Source organism: Ziziphus jujuba, chromosome 4, assembly GCF_031755915.1.
Source record: "Ziziphus jujuba cultivar Dongzao chromosome 4, ASM3175591v1".
In the NCBI taxonomy this organism is placed as follows: Eukaryota; Viridiplantae; Streptophyta; class Magnoliopsida; order Rosales; family Rhamnaceae; genus Ziziphus; species Ziziphus jujuba.
The window spans coordinates 2,463,702-2,482,971 of NC_083382.1; the positions used below are offsets into that span (position 1 = coordinate 2,463,702).

The 19,270-nt window shown below is 35.3% G+C and overlaps 2 protein-coding genes across 33 annotated transcripts; both read right to left on the bottom strand.

The window, feature by feature from the left end:
* Positions 1-104: 104 nt before the first annotated feature.
* Positions 105-10,294, bottom strand: LOC112491338 (uncharacterized). 32 transcript variants are annotated; one of them, XM_060816282.1, is made up of 11 exons: positions 9,141-10,294; positions 8,816-8,950; positions 6,608-8,725; positions 5,625-6,259; positions 5,412-5,491; positions 3,649-5,312; positions 3,254-3,574; positions 1,469-1,535; positions 1,133-1,197; positions 880-992; positions 105-395 (listed from the first exon to the last, which is right to left on the bottom strand). In XM_060816282.1, exons 1-3 carry the CDS (start codon positions 9,712-9,714, stop codon positions 8,163-8,165), a joined length of 1,272 nt encoding a protein of 423 aa, XP_060672265.1. In that variant the 5' UTR covers positions 9,715-10,294; the 3' UTR covers positions 105-395; positions 880-992; positions 1,133-1,197; positions 1,469-1,535; positions 3,254-3,574; positions 3,649-5,312; positions 5,412-5,491; positions 5,625-6,259; positions 6,608-8,162. The 32 variants fall into 32 exon arrangements, with proteins under 32 accessions (XP_060672265.1, XP_060672271.1, XP_060672261.1 ...); XM_060816288.1 differs by having other exon boundaries at positions 1,113-1,197; XM_060816278.1 differs by having other exon boundaries at positions 1,133-1,237.
* Positions 10,295-10,424: 130 nt separating this feature from the next.
* On the bottom strand, positions 10,425-13,432 carry LOC107415733 (protein LEAD-SENSITIVE 1-like). The gene is made up of 2 exons (XM_016024121.4): positions 13,048-13,432; positions 10,425-11,307 (listed from the first exon to the last, which is right to left on the bottom strand). Exons 1-2 carry the CDS (start codon positions 13,139-13,141, stop codon positions 10,640-10,642), a joined length of 762 nt encoding a protein of 253 aa, XP_015879607.1. The 5' UTR covers positions 13,142-13,432; the 3' UTR covers positions 10,425-10,639.
* Between the last annotated feature and the right edge of the window lie 5,838 nt (positions 13,433-19,270).

Genomic DNA, 19,270 nt, shown 5'->3' on the forward strand with positions numbered 1-19,270 from the left:
TATTAATGAGTTGCTAAATAGGTGACTCTATTAATGCATCACTAAAACTCAAAGATAGACGAATCTCATACTGCGTCGCTTGTTGTCTTATAGATTTAGCGATAGGATGTTAAGCGACACCGTGCGATACGTCGTTATTTATTTTGTGTGACGCATTTATTGCATCATTTATCAACGCGATTCTAGTAGTGATTTCTCCTAGAATAACTACATTACACTGTTCTGTGAGAAATTAAATTACATATTTATTCAAAATTTACTAATTATGAAAATAGTAGTCTCAGAATTTTGAGTCAAGTAAGTAAAGGAATTTACATCGTTTGTGTTTGGAATGTCACAAGACATTTAAGACCAACCTCTTTGGCCGCACCAGCAACAAGGTTCCGATCTTTAGCCTGCAATGTAAAATATAATATAATCAATAACTCTCATTGTCAATACCACCAAATCCAGGTATTATATAATTCCTACGCAAAGTTTTTCTGAGCATAACACCTATTAGATTTTTTTCACTCCATCTACTTGGTGACCCACTAGATAGGTGCTACTTCCTAATAATGGAAGGTCAAGCCAGGAGTTTAAAGCAGTCACTTTTTAGTTTTTTTGTCTTTGATTTTTTTTTTTTTTTTTTTTTTTTTACTACATGTCATGTGGATATTTTTCTATATCAATTATGGAAATTAGTAATAGAATAGTCAATAAAATATTATGATCAGTTTGAGGTGGATAATGCTCAAAAAAAGAGGTTGAAGAACTAAATTGAAATTCATTACAAAGTTGAAAAAAACATACTTGACAAGTGCCAAAAGAACTGCATTGAAAGTCAATGCAAACAGTTCAAAACTTGAATAAAATATTTTAAAGTTTGCTAAAAGTTACCTTTCCATGGTTGAGAACCGAACCATTTCCTGCTCCACCACAATATACTGTGCTCTTGCCCATAGAAAGTAATAGTGGTTTGCAGCCAAATAAGCTTCCTCAGAGCCACCAACCTGCATACATATTGCAGTTTTTTTATTTTATTTTATTTTTTTTACCATAAGTTGAGTACTACCAAGATGGCATAAATTGAATAAAATCCTTTAATTTTGAAAGGATCAGGAGCATCAAACCATGAAAGTGAGTGTCCTACCTTCTGCAGCAAGCACACCTCCAAACAACGGAGCATCCAGCATTTTCAGGGTCTCCCAAATATATCTTTATCACACATTTTTTTATCAAGTTTTAAACAAATGATCTGACATAACAAGCCCAAATATGCAGTAAAGCATAACAAATAGCATTTCTAATCAAATTAACATTCTTTTACTTTTCTACATTAGCTAGATCCTTCTAATCAAACAAAAACAGATATAGATTGCTAACACAGCAACCATAACTTTGTTGCTTGAATCCTTTTTCTTCTTCATAACAGAAACCGCTTAACAAAAACATAGTTCAAATATGCAATGTTAACAAAACTACTTACACTAGCAAACTTTAATTAAACAAGACTTATAAAGAGCGATCCACTTTTCACTCCCCTTCTTACCTACCTGCATAAAATGTATAAATCAATAAGTCACTTCCTGGCAACTAAAAATTTGGTGATCACAGCCTTAAAACACTAGTATAAAACAATATTATCAAATTAATAATCTAGTATAGAGAGAATTCAGTACTCTGCTCATCAATTAGGTGATATGTTTTAGTTATTCATATAATATGTACAAAAATGTGGCAGTGATCCAAATTTTTGTAGCATGAGGGCATTAATCCAACAGTAAAAGCATCAACTGTCAGATCTCTATTGATATTTGTATCTCAATGCATCATGTTACCCATTAGAGGCTTCTTAATGTCTCTTTATTTCAATATTTGTTAGAGAATTTCACTGTGCTCATCTATTGGAATCTAACAAGTAAAAGACCATTAATGAGCCTTAATTTCTTTCTAATGACAATTAGAGCCCGTATTCCTATAAATGTGCCATTTTCATGTGACTTAAATGTGTGCTTCAACAAAAAAATTCATCCTTCTGTTACTCTACAACTAGCTTCCAAAGTCTTTCAAGCATAAATCTAGATGGGTGAATCAACTCTCTCAAAAAACTTGCTACTGTGGTTAAACTATTAGTGGTTAATCAACGGTGTATAAATGACAGCCATACAACCCTGTCGAACCAGGCTAAGCTAACCTCTCAAATTGGTTTTTATTGGTATCCTGCAACTTGTTTTTCAACACCTACTTCCAACTGAAACTATTTTTGATGCAACTAGTTATCATCACTAACAAAGAGAAACTAGAGTTATTAGAAACAAAAATTAAACAACATATTTCCAAAGTAAACAAAAAACCACAAAAACAAAAAGTTCATATACATCAAAAAGCTAAACGAACATATCAAAGAACCAGTTTCAAGGAGTTAGGATCAAAAGTTTAATTCTTTGTCTTTTTGATCAGCTTGAGAACTGAAATATTTTCCAATAAAAAACAAAAAAAGCTGATATACTGTTTATTGCTTTTGGGCGATAAATTCAATACAAATAAAGAACGTGAATAGAAATAAATACTTAATACAACTAATAAAGCAAGCTCTTAATGAACGTGAATCAAGGCATTCAATTCATACTCAGATACAAAACAAAAAAACAAATTGATTCCAGTACTCATTAGCCTTCACATAATTGAAAATTCTGTTTTATAAATTGGGAAGAATAATAAATACAGATTTTTTTTAATTATTTTTTTAACAAAATCAATATAAAGTCCATGGAAACAACACAAATATAGAATAGAAAGAAGAATATGCCCTCAAAATTGCAGCATATCCTGTCTTATTCCCAATATATAAAATTCAAGAATAGATTCAAAGTAATAAATCATCGATTTCAGTTTCAATATTTACAATCTATTTTCCTGGAAGTACAGAACCAGGGAAAAAAAAAAAAAAAAAAAAAAGGGGAAAATTTCGTGAAAACATATGCTCTGCTTGTCCAAATTAATATCCAAAGAAAGAGACAGAAAAATAACCAAACCAATCGAATACTTTGTTAGAGAAAAAGGAACCGACACGGTTCCAAAATTTTCTAGTGAACCATACACCGAAAAGGGCCAAAAAAAAAAAAAAAAAAAATTCTAAGGAAGAAAACTAAATGAAAATAATCGATTGTATTCATAGCTTTACACTGGAAGAAGAATTGCAAAGTAAAAAGACCAAAACCAAATTATTATTTTATTTGTTATATCACAAAAATACCTCTTTTTCACTTACCTTCTCTTTATTGGCTTCGGAGAACTCCCATGGAAAGTCAGGTTTGTTGTCCTACGAATCAAGATGCTGCCCAAAATTTCCAAAAAGAATCTAATCCGATAAAACAAAATCAATCTCATACAGAAATCAATAATATGGTGAGTAAGAAACAAATGAAAAAAAAAAAAAAAAGGAAAAAAACAGAACAACACCAAACAGAACAACACCAATCTGCAGAACGACAACAACCAGATCGGTGACCAGAACGGCAACAACCAGATCGGCGACCAGCTTGGCAACAACCAGAACGGCACAAATGTCCAGCAGATTGGCGACCAGCACCTGCAGGAAAAAAAAAAAAAAAATCAATGAGAAACTCGAAGAGAAATTCAAAGAGAAAATGGGTTTGCTTCAACCTTTGGAGATGCAGAGAGCAGCTGATTTGCTTCAACCCAGATTTTGAAGGGAAAAAAATGGGTTTGCGGTGGAAAAGGATTTTGACAGAAGTGAAAAAACTAAAAAAAAAAAAAAAAAAAAAAAAAAAAAAAAAAAAAAAGGATATGGAGAGAAAAATAATCGATTAGATAGACTCAAAAATTGTATTTTTTTTTTTTCATTTTAGGACTGGCGGGACCGTGTGGCGGGCTGGGGAGGCACGAAAATTTTTTTTCTATTGCCGATGAATTTGTTAAAATTCTCTGCAAAATTCCAAGTATTTACCGTCAAATTTTATCAGTAGGTCGGCTTTTTCCGAGGGGATATATTTCGTCGGCAAAAGTCCCATACAATTAAAAATATATATCAGGTTTTTATAAATACATCCAAAAGGAATAAAAAAGCAATATCTTTTACCATGTAAATAAAATACAAATTTCTTTTTTTTTTTTAAAGAAAATAAAATACAAATTTCATCAATAAATATTTACTAGTGTTACAAAAATATGAAATACATATAATATAACACAGATATATGCACTCTTTACCGAGAATATTTATACTTGTAGCTAAAAGATATTACTTTTGCCAAGGAATTTCAATTTGGTCGGTGAATGTTATCTTTTTACCGAGATATTATAACTTTTACCGACGAATTTTGATTTCGCTGGTAAATAGTAATTTTGTTCCGACAATATTAAGTAATCGTCGGTAAAAGTTAATACAATAGCGACATAAGTCTTTTTTCGTCGCTAAAAGTATAACATTTGCCGGCGATTTTTATTTTTCGTCGCCAAAAGTTTCATTTTTATCGAGGAATATTATTTTTGTCGGAAAATGTCTCTTTTGCGACAATATTGTTTTTTGTCGGTAAAAAATTCGTCGGTAAAAGACCATTTTCTTGTAGTGATCTACGGCAGAAGCAGAATATGTAGCTGCTACTTCTGCTGCAAATCAAGCCCTTTGGATCAGAAAACTCATGATAGATTTTTATATGGAACAAGAAGAAAGCACACAGATATTCGTGGGCAACCAAGTTGCAATTTCAATTGCTACTAATCCAGTATTTCATGGCAAAACAAAATACTGCAAGCTACAATTTTATCTTCTAGGGGAGGTACAAAAGGAAGAAGTGCAACTAGTCTACTGTAAAACAGAAAATCAAAGTGCTGATATCTTAACAAAGGCACTTCCCAAGATTAGATATGACTAGTTGAGGCAAAAGCTTGGAGTATGCAGCTCCAGAGCCAAGGAGGAGTGTTGACTGGCATGACTCTGAAACTGCCAACAGAATGCAGGAATCAGTTTAATTTGTGCTATTCTTTAGGCAATAAAATAGTCAAACTGACTGTGACCTTGTCTTCATGCTATTTTTTAGTGCTTAACAGATATGCCTTAAATGTAGCAAATTTTTCTGCAATTTAGTTTCCACTATGTTGTATAAATAGATGCTTTGTTAATCAATAAATATATACATGACCAAAAGCCTCAAAATTATCTTCTTCTTGTTATCTTTGCATTTTTAATATCTAACAACAATCTATGCAGCAAGATTCCAGATGATAGTGCGTTGGTTAGCCACCACCACTAATAAAAGCTGCTCTTCAAATAAGGAGGATCACCTTTCTCTAGCCCACGTATATCTCTGAGTCACATAATATGTAGATATACATATTCAGATTTTTGTTATATATACATATAAGAAAAAAGAATAATAATAAAGGGAGAAGAAGAAAAGGACCACCATGATGGGCATACGTATAGATATGATCCTCAGGCTTCAGTTGTTCATTCCGTATCTTGGTCGAAAGCAGCAGCTGGATGCTATTTTGTTGAACCAAATAACAATAATAAATAAGAATATAACAACTTATAATTATAATTATTAATTAACGAAAAACAAAAAGAAAAGAATAATAATTTCAATCGTGTATGGAGAACAAACCAAGAAAATTACCATCAGTAATAGTGCCCAGTAGAAAAACGTGATGCATGGCAGACTCCAGACCACTTTAAGAGTGTCAGACCACACTTGAAGAGGGTCAAACCACTAAGTTGACAGAAAACATAAAGCGAATACAACAATTGCCCCTAGTAAAAACGTGTCAACTAAGGATTAAAGAGTCTGTGGGAGTCCCAATGAGTATCTGAAGACAATATCTCATCAACTTGAGGCAATATTTGTGCTCAGTCAACTTTAATAACATTAGGACGAACTCCAACTTCAGGAGCAAATCTACACATACAGTATACGCCAATATATCTACCCAGAAAGACCAAAAAAAGTAGCAGCAAGCATGAGTTGCTGTTGGTGATCAAAGACAGCTGCAGCAGTGATAGCCAAGAAAAATGATGGTCTGCCAACTTCATCTGAAATCAATTCTATCTATCACTAGCAACCCTGTTTTGCAATATATTGCAAAGTTTTTATCGTTGTTCATATGACGGTAATAGTCAGTAGAACCATCCTTGAGAAGGAAAGACACACGCTCTTCAACAACTTGAGGTGGATCGGAAGATGCGAGAGTACAGCTATCCTCCCAAAGTAAGTGAGCTAGATTAACACCATAATAAAGGGATAGATATTTCCACCTGATAGAAATCATCTAGTGAGGTTAAGATGACCAAACCTGCATCAACTGCCAACCTTAATGGATCAAAATCACCACATGTTGGACATATTCCATTATTAATAGAGCCTGCTGCTCGAGTAATATTCAGTTGAATCACCTTTCCATTACCATCATTTATCCCTAAGGTCATGCACATTATAAGCTCATGGCATGGGAAATAACACAGAAAACACAACCAAAAAAAAAAAAAAAAAAAAAATTCTTTTCAACAACCACTCTTTTGGTCATCAATTGTTAGCATTTTGGTTGTTAAAAGAAAATTAGCAACCAAACAACAATTGTCGCTAAAAGGCAAGGGTATCGGTACCTTCCCAATGTTTGGTGAGGAAAAGAGCTGGATTAACACCATAGTCAGAGAGATAGAGTTTCCACCAGAAACAAAATCCTCGAGAGGGGTTGAGACAACACCACCCGCATCAAGTGCTGGCCTTGATTGATGATCACCACATATTGTACACATACTATGATTTGAGCCTGCTGCTTGATCACCTTTTCATCACCAACATATATTCCTGAGGAGCTCACATTTTATGCAGCAGCCAAACAAGAAATAAGCAAATCCTCACATTGGTCATGAATTCAATAACATCATTTATACACTATATAAGAAACATACAGACTCTCATGAGATGGGAAAACACATTAAAAAAAAGAAAAGGACACAGGGATCAGCTTATGTCTGTAAAGGTTCGCAACAAGGTCTTCTACAACAAGACAACTAGAGGATTAAGAAAGCATACTCGGGCCTATTTCAGGATGATTGAGGACTAGATTGTGCATTTCGTTATGACGGCAGCTTTGGGAAGGATTAGTTACATCTGTCATACACAAAACTAATACCAAAGTGGCAATGGAGATTATTTATTGTTACACAATATGTATTACAATTCATTACATATATTTGTAGACATTTATTGTATAAAATAGATGTGGTGGTAACAAATCTATAAAAACCCAAAGATATAAGCAAATACACAACAGATACCCGATACAAAAGTATAATATGCTAGCATTGAGGAACTAGGCATTACAGCATGCATGGCTGAAGTAAAAGCCACAACCATCCCAAGACTAGAAATATAAGTGAGAGTTGCAGCGACTCTTGTAAAACGTAAGAGCAGATGATAATTATGTTCCAAGGCACCACAAAATTGTAAGAAAACTGAGGCAGAGGAGAAGTAGAAGGCTATTGAATCTGCTATCACAAACAATTGAAAAGATGTCTTGTTAGATAGCAATGCCAAGCCTTTTCTGGGTGATTCGTTTTGTTCATACCCTCCAGGCACTGTAAAGCCGACTGTAAAAGTCACTGTTGCAATAAGACTTGCCACCAGTAGATGAATGTTGGATATGTTCTTCAGTCTATGAGCTTTCATGTCTTTGTCCTGATCATAACCAACTTCCTTACTTGTATGATCATGATCTTTATATCTATTAGATCCTACTCTGTTTATGATTATATCCTTTTTTATGTGCTTCTCGTATTCTCCTTTATGGACAATTGAATGCAGACTTGCTCGCCCATCCTGTTTCTCCAACTTCATTGCAATCACAGACTGAAAAAAGTTTAAAGGAGAGGCAAATTAAATCGGTTCAAAGATAAAAGAACTGGCAACATAAAGGATTGGTTTTAGTCAAAAACAGATTTTCCTAGCGTTACTAGTGTAGCAAAAATTATGTAGACCCAAAATTATTCATGGCCAAAAAGTGGCTAAATGGGCATCAGCCATCACAAAAAATCTTCCATAGCAAAATAGAGTGACATTCATAGCAAAACAGAGCGAACTTTACCTAGGATATATTTTAAGACAAATGCATCAAGTAGAAACCACCATTTCATAACTAAATTCTAAAAGATTCAGTCAAGCGTCATGGTTCAGACCACTTGCCTTGAAAAGTTCTCCAATATTAGGATTAGTCCGAATCAAGTCAATCGGCTTTTGGAAGTTGTGATTTTGAGTCTTCTTATGAACTCTAATATCATTCACAAGGATGGTTATGATGCTGTACTTGTTCCTTCCAGCAGCTAGATGCAGAGGAGTATTACCTTCATTATCCACTGCATTGATGAGGCTCTCAAGCCTTGGCTTCTTTAGAATAAACCTTACAGCATTAAGCTTTGTATTTTCAATTGCAACATGAAGAGGATTCCATCCTCTGTTGTCAACCAAGTCACAAGCATCAGGTTTGTGATTAATAATTTTTTCCATTACATTGACACGGCCTTGTTTAGCAGCAATATGCAAAGCAGACATGCCTTCATTGTCTTGAAGGTATGCGATACGAGTAGAAGAATTCTGAAGCAAAAGTTGAGTTGCTTCAAGGTGACCTAAATGTGCTGCACAGTGAAGAGGAGTCCATCCTAATACATCCTTTTTTCCTGCAAGCCCATGACCTCCTTTTTCAAGCAGTAAGTGCATAATATCTAGAAATTGATAGAAATTAATAATTACTATCTATATGCATATATAGTTTAGGATCTATAGGAAGAAAGAAAATGTGAAAGATAGACTACCCATTTGTGTTGGCTGGTAACCCTTTCTATATCCTATATTGATGCATTGATCTCCAGCATGCAAAAGATAGCTGCTTAGCAGGCGCCGGAATTTCTCCAGAGATAAGTCAGGTGCCCGATATTCAAACATGCGAGCTGCAACAAACATTAAGTGTTTTCAATGGAGAGCAAGTATGATTAGAAACTAGCATAGATGCCAGTCAAAAGAATGAAAATAAAAATAAAATAAAATAAAAATCTACTAGCATTAAGAGATGCTGTAATAGAAAGTGTCAAATTCCATAACAAAAAATATGAGCAACAAAAAAGTATATAATATGATTACCTTTATGGGCTCGAATCACAGCAGCATGCAAAGCATTCATGTCATTGGAACCACAACATGGAGATGAAGGAAAATGTTGTAAAATGTGTTGTGCAATGTTGAGAAAACCTCTCTCCACAGCAAGAAAAACTGGAGATTCATTAGCGTCATTCACCAAATCTAACAATCCTGCATCTTTCTCCATTAGCAGCTTTGCTACATCAAAGTGACCATTTTTAACTGCAACATGTAAGGCTGTGTCTTTCTCCTTCAAGTTTCTTGTCCTTAAAAGATCAGCTGCTTGCTGGTTTTCAATATCCATCAAACCGCCAATGAGCACCTCAACCATATCTTTGTTACCAATTTTTGCTGCTATATGTAAAGGACTGTCTCCATCAGCATTTACTTGGTGAAGAAGTGATGGATTTAAGCGGAGGACACCTTTTGAAACACCCTTTTGATTGAATCTAACAGCAATGTGAAGAATAGTGTTCGTCTGGGGTGTTACCTGGTGAATATCAATCCCCTCTTCCTCTAGTGCTTGAATAAGGCTTTCATCTCCTGAAGCTGCAGCTTCGAACACCATCCTATCCATTGGGAGCAATGATCTCAATCACTTTCTCCGATCTCTATCTTCCTGGTTAAGAAGGGACAGACTAAGAAGATTATAATCCCAAGTCGTCTAATTTGTGTAAATTATTCTTTAAAATACAAGTTGAAATTAATCATTACCAATATTTAAAGTAGTCATCAGGTTTTATATATTTTATAACTCTATTATCGTTTATATTCCAAGCGGTAGAATATTTAATAGGACCTTTGGCAGAAAGCAAGGACAAAAACCATCCTTTAATAAATAATTTCCAACTTATTTGCGTGAAACCAGACAAAGGTGAGGTAGCTGTGTGACTAATTTATTCCAAAAGTTTCTTTTCGAGTTTAAAAAACTTAAAGTAGCTATCAAAGGAAGAAGAGACTTTGTAGGATTCATAACAAGCCATGAGTAAACTTCTTGAGTCTTTTTTTATTCTTATTATCACTATCATTTTTATATTATTAAAAAATAATAATAATAATAATAATAATAATAATAAAAAAAAAAGGGAAGAAGAGAAGAAGAAGAAGAAGCTTCTCGAGTCTTGGTCAATGATGATATTGATATCAAAGTATATACTCCAAGTGAGAATTTGCTAATAAACGAGATAATTAGCGCAAAACGTATACACATGGATTTTCAATCTCTCAACAGAACTCCAATCAAAGTTCTACATAAAAATCTTAAAACTATCTTGTCTCACCTGCTCATCATAAAAGATTTTTGAACTTTGAATTCATGTAAACTTGCATACGGTTTGCACCTCCAATTTATGAAGATGGCAAAGATTTTACAACTCCATGAATGGTTAAAGAGAACAAACAAAGCAAATAACCTCAACATTCAACAAAGGCAAATAAATATACAATGCAACGAAAACATTCCAAAACAACAATCTAAAAGTACCAACTTTGTTTATGATAAATTATTCTTCCTTCACTGTTTCAGTTGCAGCCAAAGACATTAAGCCAGAACTATCAACAAGCTTCTCAACTGCAACTTTACTAACATCACGACGAACTCCAATGTCAGAAACTAATCTACTAACGCAGTATATACCATAACCCACAGCTGCCAGACCAGAAAAACTAGTAGTCAGGAATCGAAGAGGTGAAGAAATTACAGCACTAGCGGCAGCCAAAATGGAGCATGCCTGCCCACTCCTGCCAATACTAATACTAGTGAATACTAGCAGGCCAGTTTTGCAATAAATTGCAAAGTCTTCACAATTGTTTTTGAAAATGTGGTAAACACCAAAGCCATTCTCAAGGAGGAAAAATGCACGATGCAGGACATCTTCAGGTGGATCGGAAGAGGCAAGTGTACAGGTACCACCTCGAGGTTTGGCAAGGAATACAGCTGGATTAACACCATATTCAAAGAGATAAAGATCTCCACCAGAAAGAAAACAATCTATGCAGGAAGAAAGCACACCATCAAGCCTTGATTGATCACCACATATTGGACAGGGATTGTCTGAAGAATGGGATGGAGACGAGCTGAATATAATACGATCTAACACAGTCCCTGTGCCAATTTCCTGGCCTGCTCCTCGAGTGAAGTGGATCACCTTTCCATCACCGACATATATGCCTGGGGTCACATAGCAGACAAATAGGGGTTAGTACAAAAAAGACTATTATGCATTCAAGGACAGGGGCACAGAGAGAGAGAGAGAGAGAGAGAGAGAGAGAGAGAGAAAGAAAGAGAAAGAGAAAGAGAGAGAGAGAGAGAGGGGTGCAAAAGAGGAAACCTTCTCAAATGCATGTTCAAAAATTTACTTCTTGTTGTGCTTAATCGAATTATCAAACATAATCATCAACTTACTACTATGTTTTTAGCCTAAGTATAATAATCCCAAAATGGTAAGTTCAATTTAACTTGTCACACATTATCTGAAATGGAAGCATTTATTTCTAATATAGATGTTCCAAAGTCTTAGACTCTCTGGGCAGGGGCAGGGGCAGGTAGAATAATGGATACTCCTCATAATCTTATCCATAAGTTTCCTATTCCTACTTCTGTAGAATCTTTACTCTGCTCCAAGCCCACTTCAAATGATAGGCAGTTTGCTCTTTAAGAAATTGCTCTTGAAAATTATCTTAACAGGAAAGTAATAAAAGAAACAAAAAGCAGTCATGCATATTCCTGGCTTAAATCTTTTTGTACTCCATGAATCCATGTCATTTAATCTCCATATCAAAGAAAACAACTTGTAATGCTCAAAGGATTGACTAGCAGAAGAATAACTTGTGCTCAAGTCTGAAACAAAAATTTGGACCAGCAAACAACCTAAGCAAAAACGGTATGCCACTCACCCACATCATATTAGTAAATGAAGGCAGGATATAACTCCTAGGAGTTTCTACTAATCCATTTGACAAAATTAATATCTGTTTTGTTGGGGCACCTCCTAAAAGCAGAAAGTAATATGCATGTATAATGTATAGGAAAACAAGAAAAAAGAGGGGTGAGGGATTCAGATGTTAACATTCCCTTTTTAACTTGTTTCTGTCTTTCTGATGTCAAAAGATACAGACTCTACATGAAATGCGTAGAGAAGCTACTCTTGTCTCTATTATCTCAAAACAATGCAGTCATTAAAAGAATAGGAAAAGAATTCCAACCCCAGCTCGAGAATTCTAATCTCCTTTAATATAGATAAGTTCTTTTGACACCTCTATTCATATTTGTAGAGAGTGACGGTCAACTCAAGAGAGAAATACCATTTTTGACACCTCATGCAACATAGCCACAAAATATAATCTTTATATAGAGAAGCTCTAACGAATAGACAACCAAAGTCATTTTAAACAAATACAGAAAGGTTTTAGCAGTTTCTGATTTAAATAATGGCAAACTTTGTCCCTAAACAATAGTCACATATATAGGCATGTTCTTCCAAAAAGGACCGTAATATGCTACTGCCAGTAGCTACTTTTGACTAAATGTTATAGAAGTCACAACATGCAACTTTGCAAAGACCTAAAAGATAAACATCAAAATAATGGCGCTAAAAGAAAGGGGGGGAGAAATTCAAATGAAAAACTAATATAGCAATCTTTGCCAAAGCTAATCCCATTTGTCCCTAAATTTAACAATACCAACAACTTAGGATGATCAAACTTACGAAGCCAAAACCTTATAGTCTACCACAAATAAACTGAATCCTCAAGAATTGAGACAGATCAAAATGGAAAAACAATACCCATAAAAGAATCTGTGTTAGACCCAATGATCGATACAGTTAACATCTAATTCTGCTCATTTAAAAAAACAACAAAATCAATAAAAAAAAAATTAAAAAATAAAAAGGAGAAAAAGAAAAACAACCATGATGGGCATAGATATAGGCCTGCCTCCATGAATATATATGATCCCCAGGCTTCAATTGCTCCCTCTGGATCTTATTCGAAAGCATTCCCATCTCCCACTTGGGCTTTCCTCTGCTTGTGTCTCTGTCTCTGCTCTGCAAATTTCTTATTTTGGGGGAAAAAAAAATTGGATAATTTGAATACAACCCAGAGATTCGATCCCAGCAATGAATAAACTAAAAGAGACGTGAGACAGAGACAGAGACAGAGAGAAGAGGAGAGGAGGGCAAATGGGAAATGGGAAATGAGAAATCTTTTCCTTCGTCTCTAAGTCTCTCTCTCTCTCTCCCTCTCCACTCTTTCCTCTCCCTCTTGCTCTTCCTTTTCCGTTGCATTTGAGATTATTAATAAATGCTTTCAAACAATTTACCAACTGTTATGGAGGTTGCGTCATTTTTCCGAAAGAAATCAGATAATTTGAAAAAAAAAAAAAAGGAATTAAATCTTTTTTTTTTTTTAAATAATAATTCTGTTTCATTTCCCTGTGAGAGTGAAAATGACTACCGTGTTTTCTTTGTACGTATCTATAATTTTGTACAGAGGTAGTAAATTAACATTCGCGTGTTTCTTTTTACAGTTTGTTTTTTTTTATATATATATATATTACTGTTTAAATTTATAAAAAATATAAAATTATTTAATATAATATTATTTATTTATTTATACCATTTCAAAATTATATATCTTTCATAAATAATTTTTTTTTTACAATTTTAAAATAATTATATACAGTTTTATAAAAATTAATTTCATTAAAATATTTTTATTTTTTTCTTTTTTATTTCTAGTTTTGAGTTAGAGTTGATTTTTATAATTTGTTTCTCAATTTTTTCAATAACATAAACTGTTATTTATTTAAAAGTAAAAAACTAACAAATAATGGAGGGTACTAGAATTTGGTATTGACATGACCATCTCATTTTTTAAAATAATTGCTTTTTTCAAGACCAAAAAATTTTATTATTATTTTTCCATCTTATTTTTCAAGACAATTTCATTATCTATATATTTTTCATCTTGCATATTTTTTATATTCAATTATATATAAATTTTTAATGATTAAAAAAAAATTTGGCATATTTCATAATGTACGATATTTAATATCTGTATATATATACAATGTTTAATAGATAAAAGCTAAACATCTTAATAATGTTCGGATGAATGCTTCTGAACAATTAAAAATTATTCAGTTTTAAATTTTGGACAAAAGATGAATTCTAAACATCTTAATAATGTTCGGATGGATACTTCTGAACAATTAAAAAATGTTCAGTTTTAAACTTCCAAATAAAAGATGAATTTTAATATATCATAACCAAATATAAGAGTATTGTTTCGACCTGGTCGTTGGTAAGCGATAAAAAAGAAAAATCCAAACTAAAGCAATCATCACAATATAAAAAAAATAAAGAAAAAACTAAATTCATTAAATTGTTTCATATGTTTAAGCTTCCGTAATTTGTGAATAATTGTTGTATATTCATTCTTAATTTTTAATGAAATATAAATTAGATTGATATATTTAATGTATTATTTGAGAGGAAGAATAAGACTATTTAAAAAAATTATTTAAATAGATTTAGTTAATAAATATCCTTAATAGTAATTTTAAATGGGGATAAAATTATAAATCAATAATGAAACTGTATAGAGTTCAAATGGTGGTGCAACTAGAACTATTCTTAACATTTTTATTTTTTTTTTGATAAACTGGTATATTTATGTATATGCTAAACTTTATTTTATTTTTATTTTTTTATGTATGGTATATTTTATTTAAATGTATTAAGAACATGTTAATGTACGAAGATAATTTTAAGGCATATGTTCAAACATCATAACTATTAAAAAAAAAAAAAAAAGTTTATAACATTATCAAAGGTTTAAGTTGGCAATTAGGGGTTTTTTTTTTTTTTTTTTTTTTTTCCTTTTTATGCATTTTTTTCCCAATGGATCTATGTTTCACATAAGAAAAAAAAAAGTTTTATAATCTAAAGACATTTATCACATAATTTTAATTTTAAATATAAAAAATATTCGAAGGTCTGGGTCTCCAGTATTCCTTTCCACATCTTTGTGACAGTTTAGTTTAGCTAAGTCTTTGCTTCCTCCCAATGGAGGGCACTAATCAAGAAGGAACCTTTGGGTTTCCTGAACTTCTTCTGGAAGCGGATGAAGAAAGTGCCCTAAAAGCAGCTCAATGCTTCCTCGCCTGGAAAATTATATCAGATAAAGTAATCACTGAGACTAGGGTTCATTTAATCATCTGAAGAGTCTGGTTTACTCAAGATCCAGTAAAGGTCGAGAAGCTAGATCAAAATCTATTCCTGTTTTCTTTCAAATCTGCTGCTGACAGAAATCAGGTTTGGCAAGGAAGGCCATGGTATATTAATGGGCATCATCTGCTATTGAGGGAATGGAATCCGGATCTAGCCATCCGAGACATCGATTTCAATTTTTCTTCATTATGGGTCCAAATTCGTGGCTTACCTCTGCAGTACATGACCAGCGATAGTGCGTTCGAAATTGGGAGTTTGTTCAAGGCAGTCCTTCAGTGTGAGAACTCATCACGCAACCACATAATTGGTTCAAAATATATGAGAATTCAAGTTGGAATTGACATTCGGAAACTGCTTTTGATGGGAGTTTTTCAAAAAACTAAGAAAGGGGGAATGTGGATACAATTTGCCTATGAGCGTTTGGACGAATTCTATTACAACTACTGTCTTATTGGACATGGGAAGGCAGCCTGCAGCAAACCGAAATCTAGCAACCAAAACATCGATGGGGATGAGTACGGACCTTAGATCCGAGCAGAAGCCGATGCCTTTACAGTGGTTTTCAAGGGCAGCTCTCTCCGACAGGTGGAAATTCCCAGGGGCGAATTATTTGACACATTCTCAAATGATTCCAGTTCAGATGAGCAAATCGAAGGCACCGGTGGGGGAATAGGTCCTCTATATGAACATCGGCAGCCACTCATGCTGGAAGGGATGACTGAGTCTCGCAGCAACCGAGTCGACTCAGGCGGAGAGCTGGGAAATCGCCCTAACCGGGCCTGCATATACACCCTATCACCGTGGAACACGTGGCAGGTACAGTGAAGCAATCAAACTGCTCCCAACCACCATCTGACAGAAACCATACATTTTCAAATTCGAGTTTTGCTATTCCAGATTCCCCGTCACACATGCTGGGCCCGCCCAGGATCTTGAAAATCTAGATGGTGGACCAGGATAGACACGTGTTGGCACTTCAGGCCGGAAAAGGAAAGCTCTTGGGATCAGGCCTAGGAAAATACCCAAAAAGGATCAGGGTGTGCAAATTGCAATTTCTGCACGAACTAGAGCTCCGTCCTCCTGATTAATCAAACCTCCAAACAGGTTAGTTGAATCTCCTGCTAAGACCATATCTTCTTCTTAACGAGCTAAAGTTATTTCACCTAAAGTAAGACTGAAGGATATAGCAAGGAGAAGGTGTGAAAGAGCTCTACCAGCAACCGGTAAGGACTCACAATTAGAAAATGCTTCGGCCGGGGCGGGCCCCACCCGATTAATGAAGCTCCTCGCATGGAACTGCCGAGGGATGGGAAGACCTTCAGCAGTTCGTGGCCTTCGTGGCCTGGTGCGGAGATTTTCCCCTATGGGTCTCTTTTTGTCAGAGACCCAGGTATCTGCTTTATGAATGACCAACATAGCATGATCTCTTAATTTTGATTGTAGCCACATAGTGGAAACCAGGAATGGTTCGGGGGGATTAGCTTTATTTTGGAAACTTGAATGTGACTGGGAAATAATTTTTAGTTCAAATTGGATAATTGATGTCAGTGTGACTTCGGTGGAATTTATGGTGTTGTTATTGTCCGGCAGACAGAGCGTAGGAAAGAATTCTGGATTTCTTTGGCTCGGTGTGTGCTTTCTAGTTATGATGATTGGGTTTGCATCGGAGATTTTAATGATATTGTAGATCAAAGCAAGAAAAAGGGAGGGCGAAGAGTATCCTCAAAGACAAAATTCTTTCTTCGGAATTTCTTGAACAAAGCTGGTGGGATCGACCTGGGATTCACTGGGAATCCTTTTACCTGATGTAATAAGAGGGGAGGTAAAGCTAACATTAGGGAGAGGCTAGACAGGGCTGTTGTGAGTTTAGACTGGCGTGTCCATTTCGACCGAGCGGGAGTCCTCCATCTTCCAGCTGTTGGTTCCGACCATGCTACCCTTTTACTGTGCCTTGTTTTGGACCTTGGTAATGCCCCAAGACCTTCAGGTTTTTAGAAGCCTGGACCCGCGACCAACCTGCAAATTGGTCACTCAATTCGCTTGGAATGATGCTGAGAGAGATGCTCATCGACCGTCCCTAACTGCTAAAATTCATAATGCTGCAAAGGCTCTATCTGTTTGGAATAGGGAAAGCTTTAGGTTTTGCTAAACCAAATTAAAGGAACTCAAACACCAGTTAGTCTTTATTCAAAGTCTAACCTCGTCGGAAGACATCTTAGCTCTGGAACGTGTTGTGCAAGGTGAGATTTCTGAATGGCAAGTCAGACTTGAGTTACTCTGGCGGCAAAAATCCAAAGAGCTTTGGCTGCAAGTTGGTGATAGAAACTCCAGATTTTTCCACGCGTCAACTGTAGCCAATCGCAAAAGAATTACCATCTCTGGGTTAAAGAATGATTCGGGTTTATGGTTGGATGACAGAGCATTTATTGGAGAGTTTCTGATCGTAAAATTCTCAAACCTGTTTAGAGACGACGTGATTACTCATTGTCCTTCACTACCAGAACTCTTTCTCCCTGCCGTCTCCACTGAGGAAAATTTTCATTGACAGCTTTGCCTTCTAGTAATGGAAATTTGGAAAGTGATCCAGAGTATGAACCCCACCAAAGCCCCCAGACCCGACGGAATGTCAGCCTGCTTTTTTCAACACTACTGGGATATAGTTGGAGACAATGTGATTCGAACAGTTCAAAATATATTCATTTCCAAAGTTATCCCAGCGGCCATAAAAAGAACGGTGATGGCACTTACTCCCAAAGCAAAAAATATTTCGCGTTTCGACCATATCCGACCAATCAGCCTTTGCAACACAGTCTACAAAGTTATATAAAAAATTATTGTCAACCGATTAAGACCGTTAATGCCTAATCTCATTTCCCCCAATCAAGCCGCTTTTGTCCCTGGTAGATCGATAGGCAAAAACACCATTTTGGTGAACGAAATTATGCATTCGATGAAGAAATGCAGGGGGTCCCCTGGGTTTGTAGGTTTTAAGATCGACATGCACAAAGCCTACGACCGAGTTAACTGGACTATTCTCAATGAAATCTTGATTAATTATGGGTTCTCTGCTGATGTGGTGAGTTTGATTGGCCAATGTTATGGGATAGATAGAACCTCTATTCTCCTTAATGGGAGCATTTGCGGTAGTGTTAAAGTTGGGCAGGGCCTTCATCAAGGCGACCCTCTTTTGCCATACCTGTTCATTCTGTTCGCTGAAATGCTTTCCAGGATGATTCACAAGTTGGAATTAGAAGGTAAAATCCATGGATTTAAATTTCAGCGTACATGGCCTCCAATATCGCACTTGTTTTTTTGCAGACGATATCCTAATCTTCTGCAAAGCTAGCCGGGATGAAGTTAGTGCAGTTTCAAATTGCTTGAATCAATATTGCAATTGGACCGGGCAGCTAGTCAACTTTGCCAAGTCAGGATGCTTCTTCTCAAGGAATGTCTCAGCCAACAACAAAGCAAACATTAAAAGCACTATCAATCTCAAAGAACTCCCCCAAGATGCCAAATACCTTGGTAACCCTTTATTCATAGGGAAAAACAAATTGATGGCTTTTGAGGATTTAAGGAAACGGATTGAAGTCAAATTGGAACGCTGGAAAGCGAAGTTATTATCTCAATCAGGACGGCTTGTGCTAATCAAGACAGTGATTATTGTTGCACCAATTTATACCTTTTCAACATGCAAACTGCCCCTGGTGTGGTGTGGAAAAATTGATAGCATGGCGAGCAGGTTCCTATGGAAAGGACAAGCTTTTGAGAAACCCAGCTTCATTCCTTTGGCCTGGAGCAAAGTTTGTAAACCAAAAAGCTTCGGTGGGCTAGGTATCAGAAGACTTGAAGATGTCAACCGTGCTCTTCTTTGTAAATTGGGATGGTTCTTGGAGAATA